This window comes from Haliaeetus leucocephalus, unplaced genomic scaffold, assembly GCF_000737465.1.
Source record: "Haliaeetus leucocephalus isolate CR32 unplaced genomic scaffold, Haliaeetus_leucocephalus-4.0 Scaffold184, whole genome shotgun sequence".
NCBI lineage: Eukaryota > Metazoa > Chordata > Aves > Accipitriformes > Accipitridae > Haliaeetus > Haliaeetus leucocephalus.
Genome location: NW_010972620.1, coordinates 1,284,133 through 1,303,674, shown reverse-complemented (window position 1 = coordinate 1,303,674; position 19,542 = coordinate 1,284,133). Strand labels below are relative to the sequence as shown.

Genomic DNA, 19,542 nt, shown 5'->3' with positions numbered 1-19,542 from the left:
CAAATTCATTACCAGCTCGAGCTTTGCATACTTGCAGGATAAGGCTAAGCATTGGATAACAAACCCCCCTTATCTATGTGTGTCAAAAGATGAAATCTATCTGAATTACTGTTCCCAGAAATGCCTTGCCATGCCATTCTAGTGTAGGACATATCCAAAAGCTACTGTAAAGCAGGATCTTACTATGCTGTGGTTTGTAACTATAACCACCATTCTAGACCCAGTGCCTCTGTGTTCTAGTCCGTGTACTGTAGGTAGGCTGCACGTGGTGTTCCAAGAAAATAGTGTCATATGGGTAGGGTAGTACTGTGTCTTAGGACTTCCAGTGTGTCTGAAATAAATGATTATCATCTACCCTGATGGTCTGAAACGTTGATAAACAAATTTTGATTTATTTATTTGTTTTATTAAAGTGATGTGGGTTTGGGTTTTTCAAGTGTCTATACTTGTGGCTATATTTAAAATTAAACTACTACTGTATTTTAATGTGAGCAATATACATGAGATATTTTAATAAAAAAAGTGGAATCAGAAGACTGTTTTTGGCATGTGATCTTAAGGGACATGGTACTCCAGGGCTGTGGGGTGTCTTGACTTTCTCTGGTTTAAGAGTCACAGAATGGTTGCAGTCGGAAGGGACTGCTGGAGGTCTAGTCCAACCCCCTGTTCAAGCAGGGCCACCTGGGGCTAGTTCTCCAATATCTATGAAATAGTGGAGATAGATAGTCTCAAATAATCCATGGCCATATGCATAAAGCCATCCTCTAAGCAGCACTGAAAGATAATCTTGCAAGAAACTATCCTTTCCAGCCAGGCTGCCTTTTGAAGAGAGGCTTCCTTTCCTTCCTCTATTTGTTCAGTTGCTTCACTTCCTATTAATGTAGCACAAGTCAGATGAAACCATGAATATTCACTTTAGTGTTCAAAAATAGAAATAAGCTATAAGTGATTTGAAAGAGTGTCACACTTGGCTCAAGTTTAAGATACAGGAAAAGTGTTTATCATAAAAACACTCAAATTATTATTAGTGTGCAGAGGTGAAAAGGACAGTTTCAGATCTGCTGTTGCAGCAAAAAACAATGACTGACATGCTTAGAATAGGAACAAGTCCAGTAAAAAAGGGGGTTCCTGTTCACATAATCTCAATAGTGCTTTCCCATAAAGTAAAGGTGGCTATCAGCTTAACGTAAATTTAGCAGAAGCCTTTTTTGGGGGTCAGAAAAGGATTAATTGAAGCAAAATCTAGAATTAGCTCTATCACTGACTCTTGCATGCTGGTTCCACAAGGACAGCCCTACTTCTATATTGTCTGTCTGGATTACTCCAACTGGTTTAATGTTTCACTATCTATTTAACAAGGGTGGTTTAAACGAGTTCTGTGAGTCATATTAGGGGCAGTATGTCCTCTGAAAACAAGCTCAAACTGTACAGTATAAGATATATAGAGACCATTCTTAATGCTTAATTGATATTATTCAAACAATTTCAACACACTGCAGTACTGATAATGCAGAAGGTAAGATGTTTTGGATAAGTATGTGAGTATCACCAATTCTCCAGTTAATGCTGCCTCCCCCCCCCAAAAAAAACCAGCTGTGCCAGATTAAAGCTCAGAGACATTTGAGAAGTTAGTCATGGTCTCCTCTAAGTACAATAAGGATGTGTTTCATACTGGAACCTTGTCATGGCCAAGATCAAATCACTTCTTTATACCACACTGTAATAACTATTGTGCTGCCTTAGCTCATGGGAACAACAGTATACAGTTCTAGATACTGAAGTCAATGCTCCTTGCAGCTGCTGCCTAGCTGAAAGCTCTAGTCCTCAGAGTTCAGCCATTCAAGAATGATAGCACAAACTTATTCCAGAATAGAGCCTACCACTGCTGTGTATGAAGGGCTTCTGGGTTACATTTTCCTATTATTAAAGGAAATAAGTTTACACAACTTCAGTATTAAAGTTTAATATCAAACAATTTGCTCATTGTTACCAATTTTCAATTACAAAACAGGCTCCAAAAAAATTTCATAAAATATGTTTAACTGGCTGAACAGAGTTAAGTGTGTTCAGACTGCAAGGGTAAATATCCATAACTTTTTGGTATAAATTATCTACAAAAACTGGTATAAACAATATTCCAATCTTAGTATGGGTTCCACCTAGGATTAGACAAATTTTCATAGCAACATCCACAAAATATTAAAGTTCATTCCCATTAACACATTTTTGCTGCTGAAGTCTGGCTTTACGTAATGCCTCCAGCTGTTTTGCTCTCAGCCACCTCTCTCTTGACAGCGTTGTCTGCCCCGCACTGAGAGACAGGAACCTGGATGAACAGAAAAAGCAATTGAACAAGAGCTCGTTCACGTGTCAGGTTTGATGATAAGCTAATACAGTACAAAAGCAGTTTTCTTGCAGTATCCTATGAACTAGAAAGCATGGGAAGAAAGGGGGGGAGGAAATACTTTGCCTAACTAAGAATCTGTGACAGAAGGAACAAAGGCAGAGGAGACTCCATCTTGTGATTGCTAGCCAGCCTCATGCGACTACAGTCAGACTGCAGACTATGAGCATTGACTTAATTTGTTACCAGAGTGCCAGGAAGGCTTCAGGTGTGACAAATGGTGCTACCCACCTTGCTACAAGCAGAGTTCTGTGCAGATCATCAGCTGTTATGCTCTCAGGGTCATTCTTGCGCATTTCTACAAAGTCTTCTTCTACTGCCTATACACAATACGGCATGTAATTAAGCAGTAAAAAAAGAATATTCACTATGAGATAAGCTTTTAAGGAGCTAAGCACCATAACTACCCTTAGATTACAGGAGAAACCTTTCAAATCATTGCTGTCAGGAAGCAAGCTTGAGTAAAAATAGGCTACTTCTCATCTTTGAAAAAATTAGTTTTCAAAATGAGTTTTAGAAAGCAGGGTACATGCAAAGTATATACTGAAATACTTGAGTACAAATCCTTGAAGGCACGTCCAGGACAAGAAAATGCTTTTGTTTGGTTTTTAGAAAACTTCAAGGAGAATCACTGACAGAGCAATGGGAAAGTACAGCAGCTTTCTGTTAAGGTGCTCTCTATCTGAACATACAGTTGAAAACACGTTAGTGAAGTCTTCCATACCTTGGTCACTTCATCAGATATACTATAGTCCAGCAGCCTCAATAAACTTAGATAAATTCGGAATTTGTTCAACACAGAAGGGAGCACTGCTGTTAGGAGGCTGTTCATATACTCTTCCATGTTTGGTGGAATTATCTGTGGTTGTAAGTGGACTTGGCAATCTGACTGAAAAATAAAATTACATATCATCTCTTTCCACATTCTGTTTTTTTCTATTCCAAGACTAATTTCACCTCTAAAGCAACAGAAGTCACTATTTCCCAGAACTAAGTAAGTAAGACAATTCTTTAAATATTTAACAGTTCCCTTTTTGAAAACCAGTGTGAAGTCCTTATTCAAGCAGGAGCCAGTTTCACTTGGAAGCAAGAGAGCAAATGCTCAGTTCATGGGAAGCTGGAATGCAAGAGATAACGTATTTGTAAGCTTAGGCTACTCAGTTTCTCAGGTTAATGCCAGATCTGTTGCTCTTTTTTCACATGCCCACCACCCCAGAACCTACTGTACTAGAAAAAGGCTTTGAGAGCAGTGGTGTATCTATCTGCAGGCTTTACCCATTACTGGGGTCTCCGTTAATAACTTCAGTCACTGCCTTGCCATCGCAATACTATTCAGCCAAGGAGGAGGGAAGGTCAAGCTCTTGGTTCTCCTATGAACAGGTTTTTGGCTTGGCTGCAGCCACGAGTGAGAAGGCAGTAACTAATGCTAGTATCATACCCACCCCTGGTCACAAGACAGTTTTCCTGTCTCCACTTGTCTCTGGAATGGCATGCTCTAAGTAAGTAGCTACCAACTCTAGTTACTCCCCAAATTCAGGAAGACCGTGCCATACCGGTAGGAGTGATCGGCCCTCTGAAGTGATAAGAACATTAATATTGCATGGGAATTCCATCTGGTGGTAATTGAAGTCATAATCCACCTTCTGCCAAGTTATCAGATTACCCAGTGCTGTCACATTATGTACACCTAGAAAAGCAAGAACAAATTCTCTGACAACTGGACCTAAACAAATGTCAGACCTAATTTTTTTTTTCCAATTTGTTTTTAATGAGCACCTGATAGAAAAATTCTAGCAAGCATCCTGTTGCTTCTTGTGTCTGCTATGTCTTCCAGATAGACACAAGCATTTCTTAAGACCAAAATTAAGAATTCTCGAAGGATTTCAGGACTAAATTTTATCTGGCCTAGTGTATGTGTTAATAACTAATGTTTTCATCGGTCCTACAAAGCCAAATAACTATTTACAGAGGAAATTAATCTCTCCTCAAAAGATGACAAAACACTACCAATTATCTGGCAGAAAGTGTAATTTCCCTCCTTAACAGTTTAAGGAGGGGGCGGGAGGGGAAGTCTTGCTGGATAGAGAACACATTAGATAGGCTAGCAAGACCAGAACTGCTGAATAACAGTATTATTTTTATAGAAGTCACTTGCCTTACCTGGAACTAAGTTATTTAAAATCTAGAAAGTTAAGACTGACAAATTAACTGGTTAAATCTTGGAATTCTCCCTTTGAAATACCGACACGTACCCAACAATTTGAATTTCTCTTCAGCAGTGTTACTGCATCAAATGACACATCTACTGTTATGTTTTTGCCTTTAATGAATTAGTGTTATTTTACTACACTTTAAATAAAGGTGAAGTTAGTAAATAAAGGCAAATTTAATACTATGGTTTACTTCTGGGACATTTACCCATTTGAAATCTCTAAGCTGTAACTTCCAAGAATTCCAAACCAACTACTAGATCTGAAGATAATTTAGTCCTAGAGAAGAATAAGTTTGTTCCCAACATTGTTACAAGAAATTAAAAATCCTTACTTTTTTACTCTAAATTCAGTAGAGAACAACTTCGCACCAACAGAAATGAAATAAAATTAACAATCCTTTTTTATCTGCAACTTTTAATACTTAAAATATTACTTTTCATTAAACGTTGAAGTTTTTTTAGACATTAAGGACAAACATTTTAGAAAACCTATAAACCAGCACAGCAAGATTTTTCTGTAAATTGGATTTTCATGTTTGGACTTTTTTTTTTTTTTTGAAACAGACAAGGCAAAGATTTCTACTAGTTTTACTATTTTCTTTAGTAAACTTTTGTAACTTTACTAAAGCAGAGTAAGAAAAAAATACAGAAGACTCAAGAGAATAATTTCAATGAACAACTTTTCACAGCAGTAATTAAAAAAAAACAAACCATCAACAGATTATGTTTCTAAATAGAATCAACCTGAAATCTGAACCTCACTAGCTCTGCCAGACTAAATGCTTGAATGGGACAGAGTACTGATACTCATTAGGGAGAGCCAATAGGCTTATAGCATCACACAGTCTAGCAGGTTTCTCAAGATAGCATTTTTATTTTAAAATAAAGTCACTTCCAGTGATTTCCTATTCTTTCCTTGAAATCACCACAGATATCCGTACTATGCATTCTCCAGTTACTGAACTTTTAATAGGTACTGCAACTCACCTCTTTTATGTAGGTTATAATTAAATTGTCTAAAGCTGTGGAAAGCATACTACACAGCGCTACATCAGCTTACAAGACAGAATCATCATTCTGTGTTCCCTACAGTAATACCCTTTTTTATCTCCAGTTTTCAGGGATGGTTTCCATATATACAGGAAAAGTATAAAGCATAAGGCAGCAGCATATGCTTCCTCCACTTCTTCATTCATTATCACAGGAAACTGAAAGGCCATTCCAATGAATCAGAGGTATTTTGGTCTAAAGAATTATTCGAATTAGTGGCCTTTTCCACTAAGTGACACAGACACTGTCCAGAGTTCTCTACAATGCAACAAAGCTATACTAAACAAGGAACCACCTTGTTTCATCATTGGTCATCTGTGGTCTGGGATAGAGATTTTGACAATACAAGCATTTCTGAGCAAAATACCAGAACTTCCAAAAAGTAAAATAGGGAAAAAAAACCCCAAGAGATCAAGCCTGAAGACATCTGAGAAAGCTGCAGACTAGCAGGAAGCTAGTTCAAGCAATGAAATAGGATATGGAAACCACAAACAGTTTTGTAATACAAAATTATCACTGGGACACAATTAGCATCACTGTCTTAAAATATATCAACTTTTAACCTTCCTGATGAGATTTAAAAAAAACCCACAAACCAACAGAAAACGTCTACCTGTTGTGTCAAGCTGTCCTTGTTCAAGCTGAGTCTCATCTACTACAAGGGAAGTGTTGCTGGCAAGCTGCAATACTCCACTGACTAAGCGATTAGCTGCATAGTCTTTATGTGGGATAAATCGTGAATGGTTCATGTTTTCAATGGTCATTTGTAGGCGATAGGACTGCAACAAGAAAAGAAACTCATCAGCGTATTTCCTCGCCTCCAGCTTCCCCAGTAACTACTGCCTCCTTTAGCAAGAGCTATAACCATGAACCTCCATAGTAAGTAAAACAGTACTTGTTACTACAGTATAGAATACACTTTAACCCAAATGTCCAAATGCTAAATACTTTAGAAAAAATAATAATTTCCCAAAGGAAAGTAATGCTGTTAAGAACTCTAACATCTGTTCTGCACATCTAGGATGAGTAAAACAACAATAAATGATTTATTGCAGCAGTATAATTATTATGACCCCAAACTGAATGACTATGAATGTTCCGCAGAACAGTATCCACAAACTTGGGGATAAACAGTAATGACATGATAATTAAATGACCTAAATGTCTAAATGTATCAATCCAGAAAGACAAAAAGTATGCAGCATCTGTCTGTCAGTTTAATACCTATGAGGATATGATTTTATTCCATATTCATCCTAGATGACTAGGTAAATAAAGACTTCAACTCACAGGCAAGCCATATCTCCATTTTTATCTGCCCTCCACATGGATAGCAGGAGCCTCTGTTTAAGAAGCCTGCCTTGAACTAAAATATTCTTTATCTGGTTGGAACAATTAGTCCAACATCTACCATCAGAAACATTAAAGCACTATAATGCCATTATTCTTACTGCTGGAACAAGCTGCTGGATAATGCGGTATATGTGCTCTGTGAAGATGCTATTTCTTGGACATCCACTCAAGTTGACTGTGAATTTTCCCAGAGGAAGCACATCTCGTCTTGCATAACTAAACCAAAAATAACACAGGTTAGGCAAGCGTCTGATTAACATGGTGAATACAGGTATCAATCAGTTTGAGTGTTGTGCAGTATCTGTGATAGCTAGCAGGATTTTAATACTAATACATACAGAAATAATAGCCACCTTTTTTTCCTTCTCCAGTGTCCAAGGAGCTAAGTTAGGCTGAAGGTTGCTTGGGAAGGCTTTGCAGGATTGCACAAAAGCAGTACATTTATAGTGCTTGAGATCCTGCAATGTCCCTTCCAGGCGTTCTGTTCTCCTTGTGCTCTATTGTTACTCAGTGAACACACTTCATCCTTTTCCTTTCTTGTTGCCCAATCTCAATTTCCCTGCTTATCATGCTTGTTCATTTCCTTTACCTGCCCTCAGCTTTCCTCTCCCTCTTCTTACTGTATATCTTCTCCCCATTCTTGACAAATTTCAACTTTTTTGTGATATCAGCTAAGAGAGAAAACACATTCTAGTCTAAGTGTTAGAGCATTCACAGTCCCACTAGAAAGAACGAAGTGTGCACAGAATAAAAAAAAACAACGCATACTGAAGTACTTATATTTATATGAGGACAAGGGTTCAGGGCAGACTGTAAACATAAACCCACCATAAATCTTTTCAGCTCATAATTATGCTGCCACGGCATTATGGTTGGATCTATCTTGATACCACCTCTCTCGCTGAGGCTGAGAAAACTCTTATGGCTTTTTACACATCAGTTGCAGGTATGAGAAAGGTAACATGCTGAATCCAATTACAGCTCTGTAAACACTTCTGTTTAACAATATGTGCTGTACTATTCACTTTGTAGCAGAATGGAATTTTTGAAAACCATAAAACAAGTAGTTTATTTACTAAGAAATTATTACTTTTTTTTTTTTTTTAGAAAATGGAATCCATTTTCATTTTGAAGAAAGAGTAAAATTAAATTTGAGCCTGACAACTATACTTAATCAAATCAAAACATAGTCTGAAGTTTCACACCTGAAATTTTAATGAGTCATAGGATGCTGCTCTTTCATTCAGTGACAGTTTAAACCAATGTAAGAGAACATTAAGCAAATCCACTTTAATCAGCCACAAAGATAGATCACAATGGATGCACATTCAGCTACAGCATCAGCTCAGGTGTATATTTCTATCACGTGCTAAATGGGAGTCACTTGAACTTACCATTAAACATACGTCTACATTTAATTAAACAAATTCCCAGAATGTACCTTTCAGTATCTTTTAATACCTAAAGAATAATTACTGCAGTTAGTAAATGCCGTCTTTAAGAAGTCAACTGCGTGTCCTATTCAATAAAAGAAGCTAGAGATAAAAACATGTTTCCATACCTCTGTTTAAAAGTGTATCCTGGAGATTTTGACCAGCTCTCAAAGAACACTGAGAGGATACACTGCCATAAAACTGGCCTTTTAACAAAACTTACTGTTATTTCACAATGAAATCTGTTTACTGTGTCTATTATGACAGGACAACTCTAGCTGGACAAAGTACTACTGGAATAAGTACTTAAGCTATTTCTGCCATTTATTTGCAGAGTGGTGTAGAACCCCATAAAAGGAGATTTCTTTTAAAAGGTAAATATATAAATTCTCAGCAAACATCTAAATACTTACACTGTAGAGATGAGATGCAATATAAGGTATTCAGCAGCCAAACTGTCTCCCAAGAGCGCGTGGGTGAGGAACCCAAGCAACTCTGCTCTCACTGGTGACAGCTCAGACATGAAATTAGAAACAACTGATAAAAGAGCAGAAGACAACAAATGTCAGAAAACGTGCTATTCCTCACCCTCTTCCCCTATATAAATTTTACTTTCCATTACAGTTTGATGAAGAAAAATGGTTACTCCACAGCAGTCTAGGAAAAATAAACATTCATTGGTTTTCCAGCTGAGCAATTACTGGCTTTGGATAACCTGAGTCACTCAACATTTCCTTGGAAATGCTTTCTTTTTTTTAATTAGATATTGTGCAATGCATTTGCAGAAGGCTGTAAAGTTTGGAGCTAAATTTCTAAAACCGATAGCCTATCCATACTATATTAAAGGCAGAAAAAACCCCTTTACACATAGCACAGCTCAGGACAACCAATAGAAGGCACACAAGGAAGAAAATGATAAATACCAATTAGAGGTTTGCATGCAATAACTCAATGACAAAAAAAATAACAGTCAAATAGGCCACAAGGAATAGCATAGTCACTTAAAACCAGAATTGCCTCATTTTCTTCACAGTATTATGATTCTTTATGTTGTCGGTATGTTTCTTATTTTCACTGTTATACTAAATTGCAAACCTAATTTTCCAGCAATTCGCTACTCCATTTGAAAACAAATAAAATCTTATGGCTGAAAAACTTGGTAAAATCCTTGGGCACGTAGAATGCAAAATCAAGTTCATATCAATCACATTTATTTAGGAAAAATAAAGATGTTAAGCACCACATAAACACAAACACTTGCATCTTGTCCAGTTCTGTAGTGTTGAATGGTTCCTCCACTTAACAAGATTTAAATTCAAACCCTGCCATCGATGCATTTGCCTCTGAGCAAAGAACTATTTGTTCAGATACACTAGGAAACCGCACATTTACAGCTACACAGAGAGGTGCCAAGTTCAGATACTCACAGGTTTTACTCTCCTCTTCATTAAGGCAGGCAGGCAGCAATGGGTTAATGTGTTGTAATTTCTGTGCCAAAATCACATGGATTCTGGGGACTAATGAGGCTGGAGGACTGTGTACTCTCTGTTCTTCTGCCGTGTCCATACACTCCATAGGATCAAGGGCTGAGCTGTCCCTAGGAAAGGGCACAGCACAACTGGACTTAGAAACATTCCACACAAATTTCTCTCCATCTGACTAAGAGCAGCCAAAACCAGGCCAAGAAAAGAGCACATCGGAACAAACAACATCCGCTTCCAGCTCATGGTAACTCCTCCCATATTCAAACTACCTTCTTTATGATTTTTATAAACACCATAAATACTGAATCACAATTATATAATGATATCAAAATGCCAAAGCATGCTTGACCAAAAATTTTTTATTATTTTCTGAAAATAATATAATCTATCTTACTTTTCTGGAAAGAAAAAAAAAAAAAAAAAAAAAAAAAAAAAAAAGACCCCAAAACCCCCCCAAACCAAAACCCAAACACCCCAAACAAAACCACAAACCCACATTTATTATTTGCTGCACCATTTAATAAGATGTAGCTTCAAATAAAATGTTACACACTGTTCTGTCCAGCATGTACTGAATGAAGCCTAAACAGTAACTTTTAAGAAAATAAGGTAATGATTTATTACATTTGTCTGTGTATGCACATGTGGGATTTTCATATTCCACCAGGTTCCAGAGCCTGACAACACGATCGTCTAAACAGTCACATAACAGCTATATCACTGGCTGAGTAAAAAAAATTATTAGTAAATAAATCCTAAGGTACCTCAGCTCAAACTTGAAGGTATTACCTCTAAATTTAAGAGTTCAGATACACAAGCTTTGCTCTCCCTGATGATGCCTTACAAAATTCCTTCCAGGTGGTTTTAATTTGTTATGTAGAAACTAAAATCCCTTAAGTGACTATATCAAATAATAATGAAGTTTAGTACAAATTTAATCAACTTGTACCAGTTTTAAAAGCTGAAAGCAGTCCACCAACAGACTATCCACTCTTTCCATTAAAAGAAATTTCTTTTGTTTGCATTCAAAACATTGCTAAATGCCACCATTTTATCTATTTGCGATAGAATGACGTGCAGGAAAAAACCCAACAACCTATGACTGACCAACTGAGCTGTCACTCTGGGATTAGCTGTCGGACAGATGATAACCAAAAGCAGCTGACCAGGCTGAGTTAACTTTTAAGAAGCTGGCACTATAAAGGATTTGCACTGCACTCTTGTTATTGTATTTATCAGAAAGATAAACAAAATCGCCAACAAATAATGTAAAGCGCAATGGTTCAAGACATCAGTAGTACATATGTTAGATTGGTCAACAGTTTTATTTTAAAAATTGACTTCTTGCATCCTCCTAAATCAGTTTGTATTTTGTCAGGCAACTAACTGCAGAACAGCAAGTGAAATGGGAAATTTCTATCAGCGGTATAACGTGATGATACACTTTAACTAATGAAAAAAATCAACCCTATTTTTACTCATCTTGGTCACTTCCACTCTCCATGCAGACATGCAAACTTTTTTTTTTTATATTCTTCAGAACTGTTTATGGTAACAACTTTCATGGACTTAGAAATTATTTCAAAAGGACATTTTATAATTTTAAAGCTTATTTGAAAGCTTTGTGCACTATTGACTCATTCATTGAAAGTTTAATAGGCATGAAAGAGTATAAAACATTTAGCTATAGAAGCACTTTCTGCTTTATCGACTGTTCAACGACCTAAAAACAGATGCATTGTGTATCCAAGGGTATGGACGTACCAGAGTACAACAGACTTCAGTTTACAGGATGGTAGATCTAACACTTTCCATATCAAGCTTTTTTTAAGCAACAAAATTCACCTCCTAAGCATAATTGTTATGTATTTACATATTTCCCTGTCTGTATTAAGGGGACAGCCAAAATATTTTGCTCATTGAAATAAAGATTTCCTTCATCGCAGGACCACACATCGGGGGAGCCTTACCTCTCTTCATTGTTTACTATGCTCAGCACTGGATCCACAGACAAAATCCCGTATACCTCCAGAACGTCATTGACTTTGAAGCTATCCCAGCTCTCATAGACCTGCCACAAAGAGAAAATAATAAAATACGGAGGCAGATGGGCCAGGTGCAGGACTGCACAGAGACAAAAGGAAAAAAATCTCAGGAGACTCAACTGTAGACTGAGAACAGTTTGTGTGAAGAGGTCTCTCCTAGTCCTCAGTGTCAGTAAGCTTAGATTGGAGAAATCAGTTTCTATGATTGCATGCTTTTTCCTATTGGCATTCTTTTGCTACACAAATGTAAACAATTGTATTCTAATCTGATTTCAAGATTTGCTGAATAAGAGAGCATTCAATGCAGTAACAGCATAGAAATTTTGTGTTGGAAGTTTCAGAGTCAATATAGCATACTAGTGAATCAAAGACTATTTCAAATATAATACAAAAACGTTGGCTTGTTCCATCACAACTTTTTTCCTTTAGAGGACAAACCCTAAAAGCAAAATACCAAGAGTCGATACCAGCTACATGCTCAAGCACCTAGTAATGGAGTTTTTTTAAGTGTAGTGAGAAGGTGCAAGCTCTAATAAATGCTGTTGAAGGATTTCAGCAATTCAAATACAGCACTCATGAAGAGAAACGATGTAATTATCTGTAGAAACAAAATTCTGGGCCTGAGAAACAATTGCTGTGCCTACAAACCATGCAAGACTAACTACTTACATTCTAACTTCAGATTCTGACTGCCTCACTGAGACCACAGCCATGCTCATCATCTCTCCACTTTTGTTACCTTTACAAGACATGCTGGTCCCTTCTCTCCTGGCAATGGAAAATTTAAGTCAAGTGGAGGGGAGCAGTTGGGAGAAATGAGATGATGACCTGCAGAAGCTTCTGTTTCTAATCTCTTTGGCTCCACACATCCATGGATATCACCTCCACTGCCTGAAAAATACAGGATTCGTAGGCTCTTTAAACAGAAATGCAAAAGTGAACAACTTTCTTCAGTGAGCAACACAGAATTAAGCTAATTTAACAAGACAAAAATATTTAATAATGCAATGTATTTGACAGAAGATACTCTTAAACAGAATAGAAAAATCTCACAAATGCATATTTTATATTATCAAGTTAAGTGTGAGTGAGAGTAACGGTAAAGATCTATGCGTCTTAGAAACCCAAACATGGCCAGAAATCTGATTTTCAAAATGTAATGCTTAAAATTTTTTTCTAAATTCCATAGGACTGCAAAGGTAATATTTTTCTGCACCTCATTTTAAGAAACTAGATAGTTCTTAAAGGTGAGAGTATGCATCAACGAACAGTTTACATTAAAAATCTCTGTAGATTTTCAGCAGTAATAAAGCTATAAAAATCTTTTCTACAATTGATTGGTCTGAGTATAAAGACAAAACAGTCTAAACTATCTTGCAAACTGATAAGAATAAAAAAGAAAAAACCTGAATTCAGCTAATGAACACGATAGACATAGAACACCGAACAAAAGCAAGCAAGAGCTTCTACAGGTTTTTTTTTCTTTAACAGGACTGACAATTTTAAGCTAACCACTTTCTCTTGTTCAAAAGAAGACTTGCCAAAATCTCCAAGAAAACCCCCATGCCAGTTTAAGTGGCATCTCCACAGATGAGCATCAAAACAAGTAGTTCACGGACTGATTACAACATAAGTAAGAACTGCACGCCATCTGAACACTGCTAGTGTTTGAAATACCATCCTCTTAAAAGGTTTAATAGCTTTCTTCAGGATGCTACAAGTGTCTGGTATTAATCTGGTTCCTTTATGAAGTTGGATTAGTAAGTTATATTAGAAAAAAGGTAAGGCTGGAAGATGTATTTTAGATGTATACTACTGTTTGAGCAAAGTGACACCTAATTGACACATAGTTTGGCTTCAAATTAGACAGTAAGATCCACACACAGAGTATGAGAGAGACATGATTACACGATTTTCTCCAGATTACCGTGAAATCTGCAATAGAGTGGGAATTTAAACAAGAACTCCTAGATTTCAGCCTGCTGCTATAAATTGTTTGTGTGCTGTTACATAAAAAAGACAATACACAAGTGCTGCTGTACAAAATAATAATTTTAGGAATTAACTCTAGAAAGTAATACCAACAAGTCATACAATATACATGCGTAGGCTCTCCCACACTACTTCAATTTAAACCACTGATGACTTCAACAAAGCCACTGGATTAGTTATGAAGGCTGCAACAACACGACCGATTCAAACAATTGCAAATATTTCAATTTTTAAAAATGAAATTTTTGCAAATTCCAGAAAGATATAATAACTATTCATCAGTAACGACTATTACCCATGTGTTGCTCTTTCTGTTTAGATGGATGTAGATCCATATCTTCATCTTCCTCATAGCTCCTCTTGTGGCGACTTGGTGTATAGGATGTTGAAGGACTAACTCGAGCTTGGCTTGCACTAATATATGCGTAAAATTGCAGATTAAGGACAACCACAGACTCAGCTGAGAAAATTCAAGCAAAGCAAGTTGTTTTTTTCTTTTAAAACAAAATGCTATTATCCTATTTTGAGCAAAACATTAAAATAATGATTCAAATTGTTATCTAGACATCATATCTTTAGATATATAAATAACCGGCTTAAGAAGTATACAGCAGTCATTGGCTTTGTTGAAAATAGAAACTAAAAACCACTGAGTGCTATTCCACTATCAATCTCTAAAAAAGTTTTTTTTTTCTGCCCAGAGAACATGCTTACGGTCAGGTACAACTCAAAATCTCAAGAATTTTTTCTCTCCCATATCTCAGCCCTAAAGAACAGACATTGTAACAGTATTTAAAGACTTGCTGATATAATTACTATTATTACTTTAAACACACAGAAAATGTTCACATACTTGTAAGATACTAGCAACACTACACTTGTAAATGAATTTTGAAAAAGCTAATACACTTTTCCTTTTCTTAGCATGATGCGCAAAGATTGAAATCGTGTTCGCTATTTTCATAATAGTCCGTCTCACTTGAAATTTACATTGCTGCAGTACTTTGCTGCAAGTTTCATTCAAAGACTAACTCCTATCAATCATTTTATTGCAAAAATTGTGTTAGCTTAATTTAAAAATTGCACTGGCATTCTGTGCCAATGACAAGTAGCAGTTTTCTTAAATTCTGAACTCAAAATATGAAATATCGAATAATTATAGATTTACCATAAAATTCTTATCTTTTTACAAAGTGCAACATATCTCAGGTTTTCTAGACCTCTCCCCCACTCCCTTGGAGGAGAAAAGAATATAAAATTCCTAATAAGCATCCTGTATCCATTCCACTCAGATAATTCAACTTCCATTTACTAGAAGAAACTAAAGATGATTTGTTTCTCCCCAAAATGTTTCCTATAGTAACTGAGAAAATGACATACTGTGGTCAAACTATTAAAACCACAATACTTCAGTTTTCCAGGAATTATTGTCTTAACATGCTCAGCTACAGGTGTTTTTACAGGTTCTTGTAGGAGACACTCGCTATATAACAGAGTCCTGGTTTAATCAGAAAATGCCAATGGAATCTCCATGGCTCAATTGAAATTTCTCTTTTTCTAAGCATTTGCAAATAGAAATTAACAGAAATTTTCAAGACCCTCCCAAGCAAACAAGAAAATCTAGTCTAAATACCTACTAAATCAAAAAGCAATGCTCCTAAATCCATTTGCATCCTCTTTGTGCATATAGCACACCACCAGTTTTTCCCCTATTACTTTTTCTATACCTACCACCTCTCCTGATTCACTCAAAAGAAAAGAATCTTTAAATAAACTTATCTCCTTAAATCTAATGAATTAGTTGGTGATCACTGTTTTTATAACAGAGCACTAGCTCACTCAAAAAAGATATTTCTTTCACCCATGCTGATTCGCCAGGGACTGGAACACAGTAGAAAGTCTGTCTCTCCGAGGTGACTGTTTGTGAGGAGTTCAAATCAATTTCCTGCTGAGGCTAGAATACCAAAAGAAATTTTGTTAAAAATCTGATTAGAGTTTGTTTTCATTTTTGAAACTAATCCCACAGATTCAGTTACTCAGCCAGAAGTTACAACAAACATGCAAGACTACATACTTAATTTGATACTTAATATAAGACCTAATACTCATGAAAAAGTGAATCCAGTCTGTATCTATAATGCTTTGATTCTCATTGCACCGCACTACCAAAAGTAAACTGTTTTCCATAGCAGAAAGTTTCAAGATCAAGAGCGCTTCTCAGCTCTCCCCGCCCCCCAAGTAAAACAAATTTTAAATACAACAGAAACAGCTTGAAGCCTGCTTACTTAGAATGCCCGTGAACAGCTAAGAATACTCTGCTTTCCAAACCTGAGATTGCTCTTAAAATGCAAAATTAGTCTCCAGGAATCCATTGGCGAGTACCAAATAAGCTATACTGTGCTTAAAAGCTGCATCTTTCTGCCTAATGTTTCATCTCAAAATTCATATAACTTGTTAACTTACGCCACATTCTGCCACATCTCTGTATTTACCAAAATGCAAAACCTGTCAAGAAGGAAAAGGCAATGTAATCATTCTGTTTCTGACAGCATCCTGAATATGAATTACTCATACCAAAATCACTGCAGTCAAAAGTCCCTCAAAGGCATACTGCCGAAGTTTTCATTATTTTAGTGATTTTTATTCCTCAACAGAAATGTAAGAAGTGATGTATTACTGACGCCATTTGAGCCATACAGTTACTATTAAATAGTGCCCAGACTCCATGGTTTAACTCAGAAACTAGAGAAATATGAGGACTAGAATGGACAAAATTATAAACATTTACTAAAAAAATAAATCAGTATTTCACTTACACGTGCATTTGTGTTTGGGTCAACTGTTTCATATACTCCCATGTAGAACTCAGGATCAAACATATCTTGAACCATGCAGCGAAATTTCACTAAACTGTTGGGTTTTAGGTAATGTACGGGAACATCATTCAGTGATGGAACCTATAAAAAAAGACATTATTCTAAACAACTGGTACATATTAGGAAATGCTCTGAAGTAAGTCAACACCACCACAAAAGCTGTCACCAACTTATTCTCTGATCATCCAGTATGTCCTACTGTTCAGTTACTTGCCTCAAACCCCATATTGTTGCTGTTGATATGATTAATTGCCTAACATACTTAATATTTTCTGAGTACATCTCCTGCCCTAATCCAAGCAGTAACAAAGTATGTATACCTCAACACCAGAAGTTTCTGCAATAGCTGTTACAGATAATAGTTACGATTATCAGACACGTAACAGTTCCCAAATTCTTCCAGTTCCTAAGCCACCAGTCCTGTTCATTTCTTAATCCTGCTACTTGACTATAAAAGAAATGCATTTCAGTCATTGAAACCATATGAAAACTTGTACATCATTTGAAAGTAATTCTTAAACTGGGAATTATTGCAGCTGAGATATTAAATAGAATTTATTACTTATCTTATTCCTATTTAACAACACTTTTACCATGTATTATGTACCAGTGGTACCACACCAACTGCATGCACAATTTCTTATAACAAAAGGCCATGGAAAAGCTGTATGTTAATTTGCAAGGCCACATTGGGAGAGTCTTTTTCACATATGTTTACATGACAATGGAAAAACAGAAGGAAAAAAATCAATGCCTAGGCATGTGGTATAACTTGAAATAATGAGACTTGCAATAAGAACAGAGTTTTCTGGTTTTGAAGACAACCAACCTCTTTGTTGGAAAAAAACACACATCCAACATTAAAATGCAACAAAAACCAGATGTGGCCCTATAGGAAATGGCATTTTAACAAACAAACATATATTCCCTCATGTTTCTCTTGAGTAAGAAAACGTGCTTTCAATTCCTTCTAATGTTGTAAATTTAACACAATTTTGCCATTTATACCTCAATTTAAACTGTCACTGAAATATTAATTTCAGAATACTCTCACTGACAGAGGAAGAAAAAAAAGAAACCCAATAATTTTCACTTGCTTTTTAGCAATAAGTAGAACAGATTTTAAAGTTTCTAATCCACTTAGCAGTGTTCCATGATGCCATTTTCGCCACAGCCTTTTAGAAATATATCAGCTTTTGAACTCAAGTGTGCATGCTTCATTTTTACATCTAAAGCATAGCTTCCTTGCTAAACTGCAAAAACCAGGCCTGATCCAGCCCAGTAAGGCACAGTTCTAGCAGAAAGTATTTTTTACTAAAACCTGAAAGCCCAAGCAGCTATTTATTCAACCCACACAAAGTCTGCAGCATTGCATCAAAGATCATGAGAGAAGCAGTTCAGAAACTTGTGGTGTACAAACATTTGCTGCAGACTCACAGTAGACAAGGCAGGCATTAGCACTTTAAAAAACGACAGTATTTGTCAACTCCTGCCATCTACTGGATTGTACTACAAATAGGCAGCATTCAGCAGTTGCGGCCCAGGGCAAAACAGTACACTGAAGACGAGTGGATTGGCTTTTCTGGTTACGGTCAGGATATTACATTTTTGCTTTACACACAGATTAAAGCAACTGAAATGTAAATAATGCATCATAAAGTCTAGGCCTAAAATTTGGAAGTGTACTTAACACGAAAAGGAAGAACTTCTCAAAAGCATATCAGTGCAATAATTAAAAGGTAAAAAGAATGAAACTTAAGAAAGGCATAACTCTGAAAGAATAAAACAATCTCACCCAGTTAGTAGCATTATTTTCTTTTAATTTCTCCTTGAAGTATTCGGTTACCTTCTTTTCCCAATCAGAGTTTGGAACATTTTGGGCTACAAAACAAAACACATTTACAGGCGTATTAGCCTCACGTAACAGACTTCTACTCAGCATTCTCCTAACACAGTAAGCAATTTCAACATTTAGTTCTATTCTGGGCAAATGACTGCATTTGAGACTACTTTATGCCCTTATAATTGCACTGACTTCCCACCTTATACGCTTCCAGGCAAACCAAGAAGAACACAGCCACCCTTGGAAGTGAGGAAAAGCTCTGAAACGCTGCAATACAGCCAGCTAGAAAGTGGAGGAGGCGAGGTACCGCTTTCTGCTTTACGTTCACCGCGGAAATTTTTATTTCAGCACGCTTTCAGTTAAGATCAAGCCTAGCACAGAAACAGCTTCAGCTGACAGCACTGGTAACATTACTACTGATCGGTAACGCACGCAGCCAGCACGCATTCTTCCCGAAACCCCCAATACGTATTGTTTTCACTTTTTTTCCCCCCCCTAACCGGCCTGCCAAACCGAGGTAGACCTCGCTGCCCGGGCACGGCTCCGGGACAGGACCCCCAGCCGCCGGCGAGGGCCGCGCACCCCCTCGGAGGCCTCGGCAACGCGTCTCCTTGCCCGCTCCCGCCGGGGAAGGAGGAAGCGGCCGCTCGCCCTCGCCGCTCTTCCCGCTTCCCCCGGGCCTTCCCGGCCTCGCCCCGCCGCCACCCCGTGAGGGGAAGCCCCCGTCCCGCCGCCACCCCGGCGGCCGGGTGGCTGCTGAGAGGATCCCGGCCCCGCCCGGCCCGCGCTCACCGAAGATGCCCTGCACGATGCTGAAGGGGTTGTTGAGCCAGTCGGCCACGCACGGCAT

General features: G+C 37.3%; 1 protein-coding gene across 1 annotated transcript; it reads right to left on the bottom strand.

Moving 5' to 3' along the window:
• Positions 1-1,947: 1,947 nt before the first annotated feature.
• On the bottom strand, positions 1,948-19,542 carry MCMBP (minichromosome maintenance complex binding protein). The gene is made up of 16 exons (XM_010564678.1): positions 19,485-19,542; positions 18,645-18,730; positions 16,790-16,930; positions 16,437-16,478; positions 15,826-15,927; positions 14,269-14,398; positions 12,721-12,872; positions 11,907-12,007; positions 9,880-10,049; positions 8,866-8,989; positions 7,118-7,235; positions 6,280-6,445; positions 3,958-4,091; positions 3,129-3,293; positions 2,636-2,724; positions 1,948-2,326 (listed from the first exon to the last, which is right to left on the bottom strand). The coding sequence occupies exons 1-16, from the start codon at positions 19,540-19,542 to the stop codon at positions 2,200-2,202; spliced, it is 1,905 nt and encodes a 634-aa protein (XP_010562980.1). The 3' UTR covers positions 1,948-2,199.

What these genes read in the sequence shown, in the direction of transcription:
- MCMBP (XM_010564678.1), bottom strand. Translation starts at nt 19,542, where the DNA reads ATGCCGTGCGTGGCCGACTGGCTCAACAACCCCTTCAGCATCGTGCAG. An exon ending in ACAGAAAGAGCAACACATGG is followed by an intron (nt 12,873 to 14,268) that starts GTAATAGTCGTT and finishes TGTATTTTTCAG; the next exon opens with GCAGTGGAGGTGATATCCAT. An exon ending in AGAACTCTGCTTGTAGCAAG is followed by an intron (nt 2,327 to 2,635) that starts GTGGGTAGCACC and finishes CTGTTCATCCAG; the next exon opens with GTTCCTGTCTCTCAGTGCGG.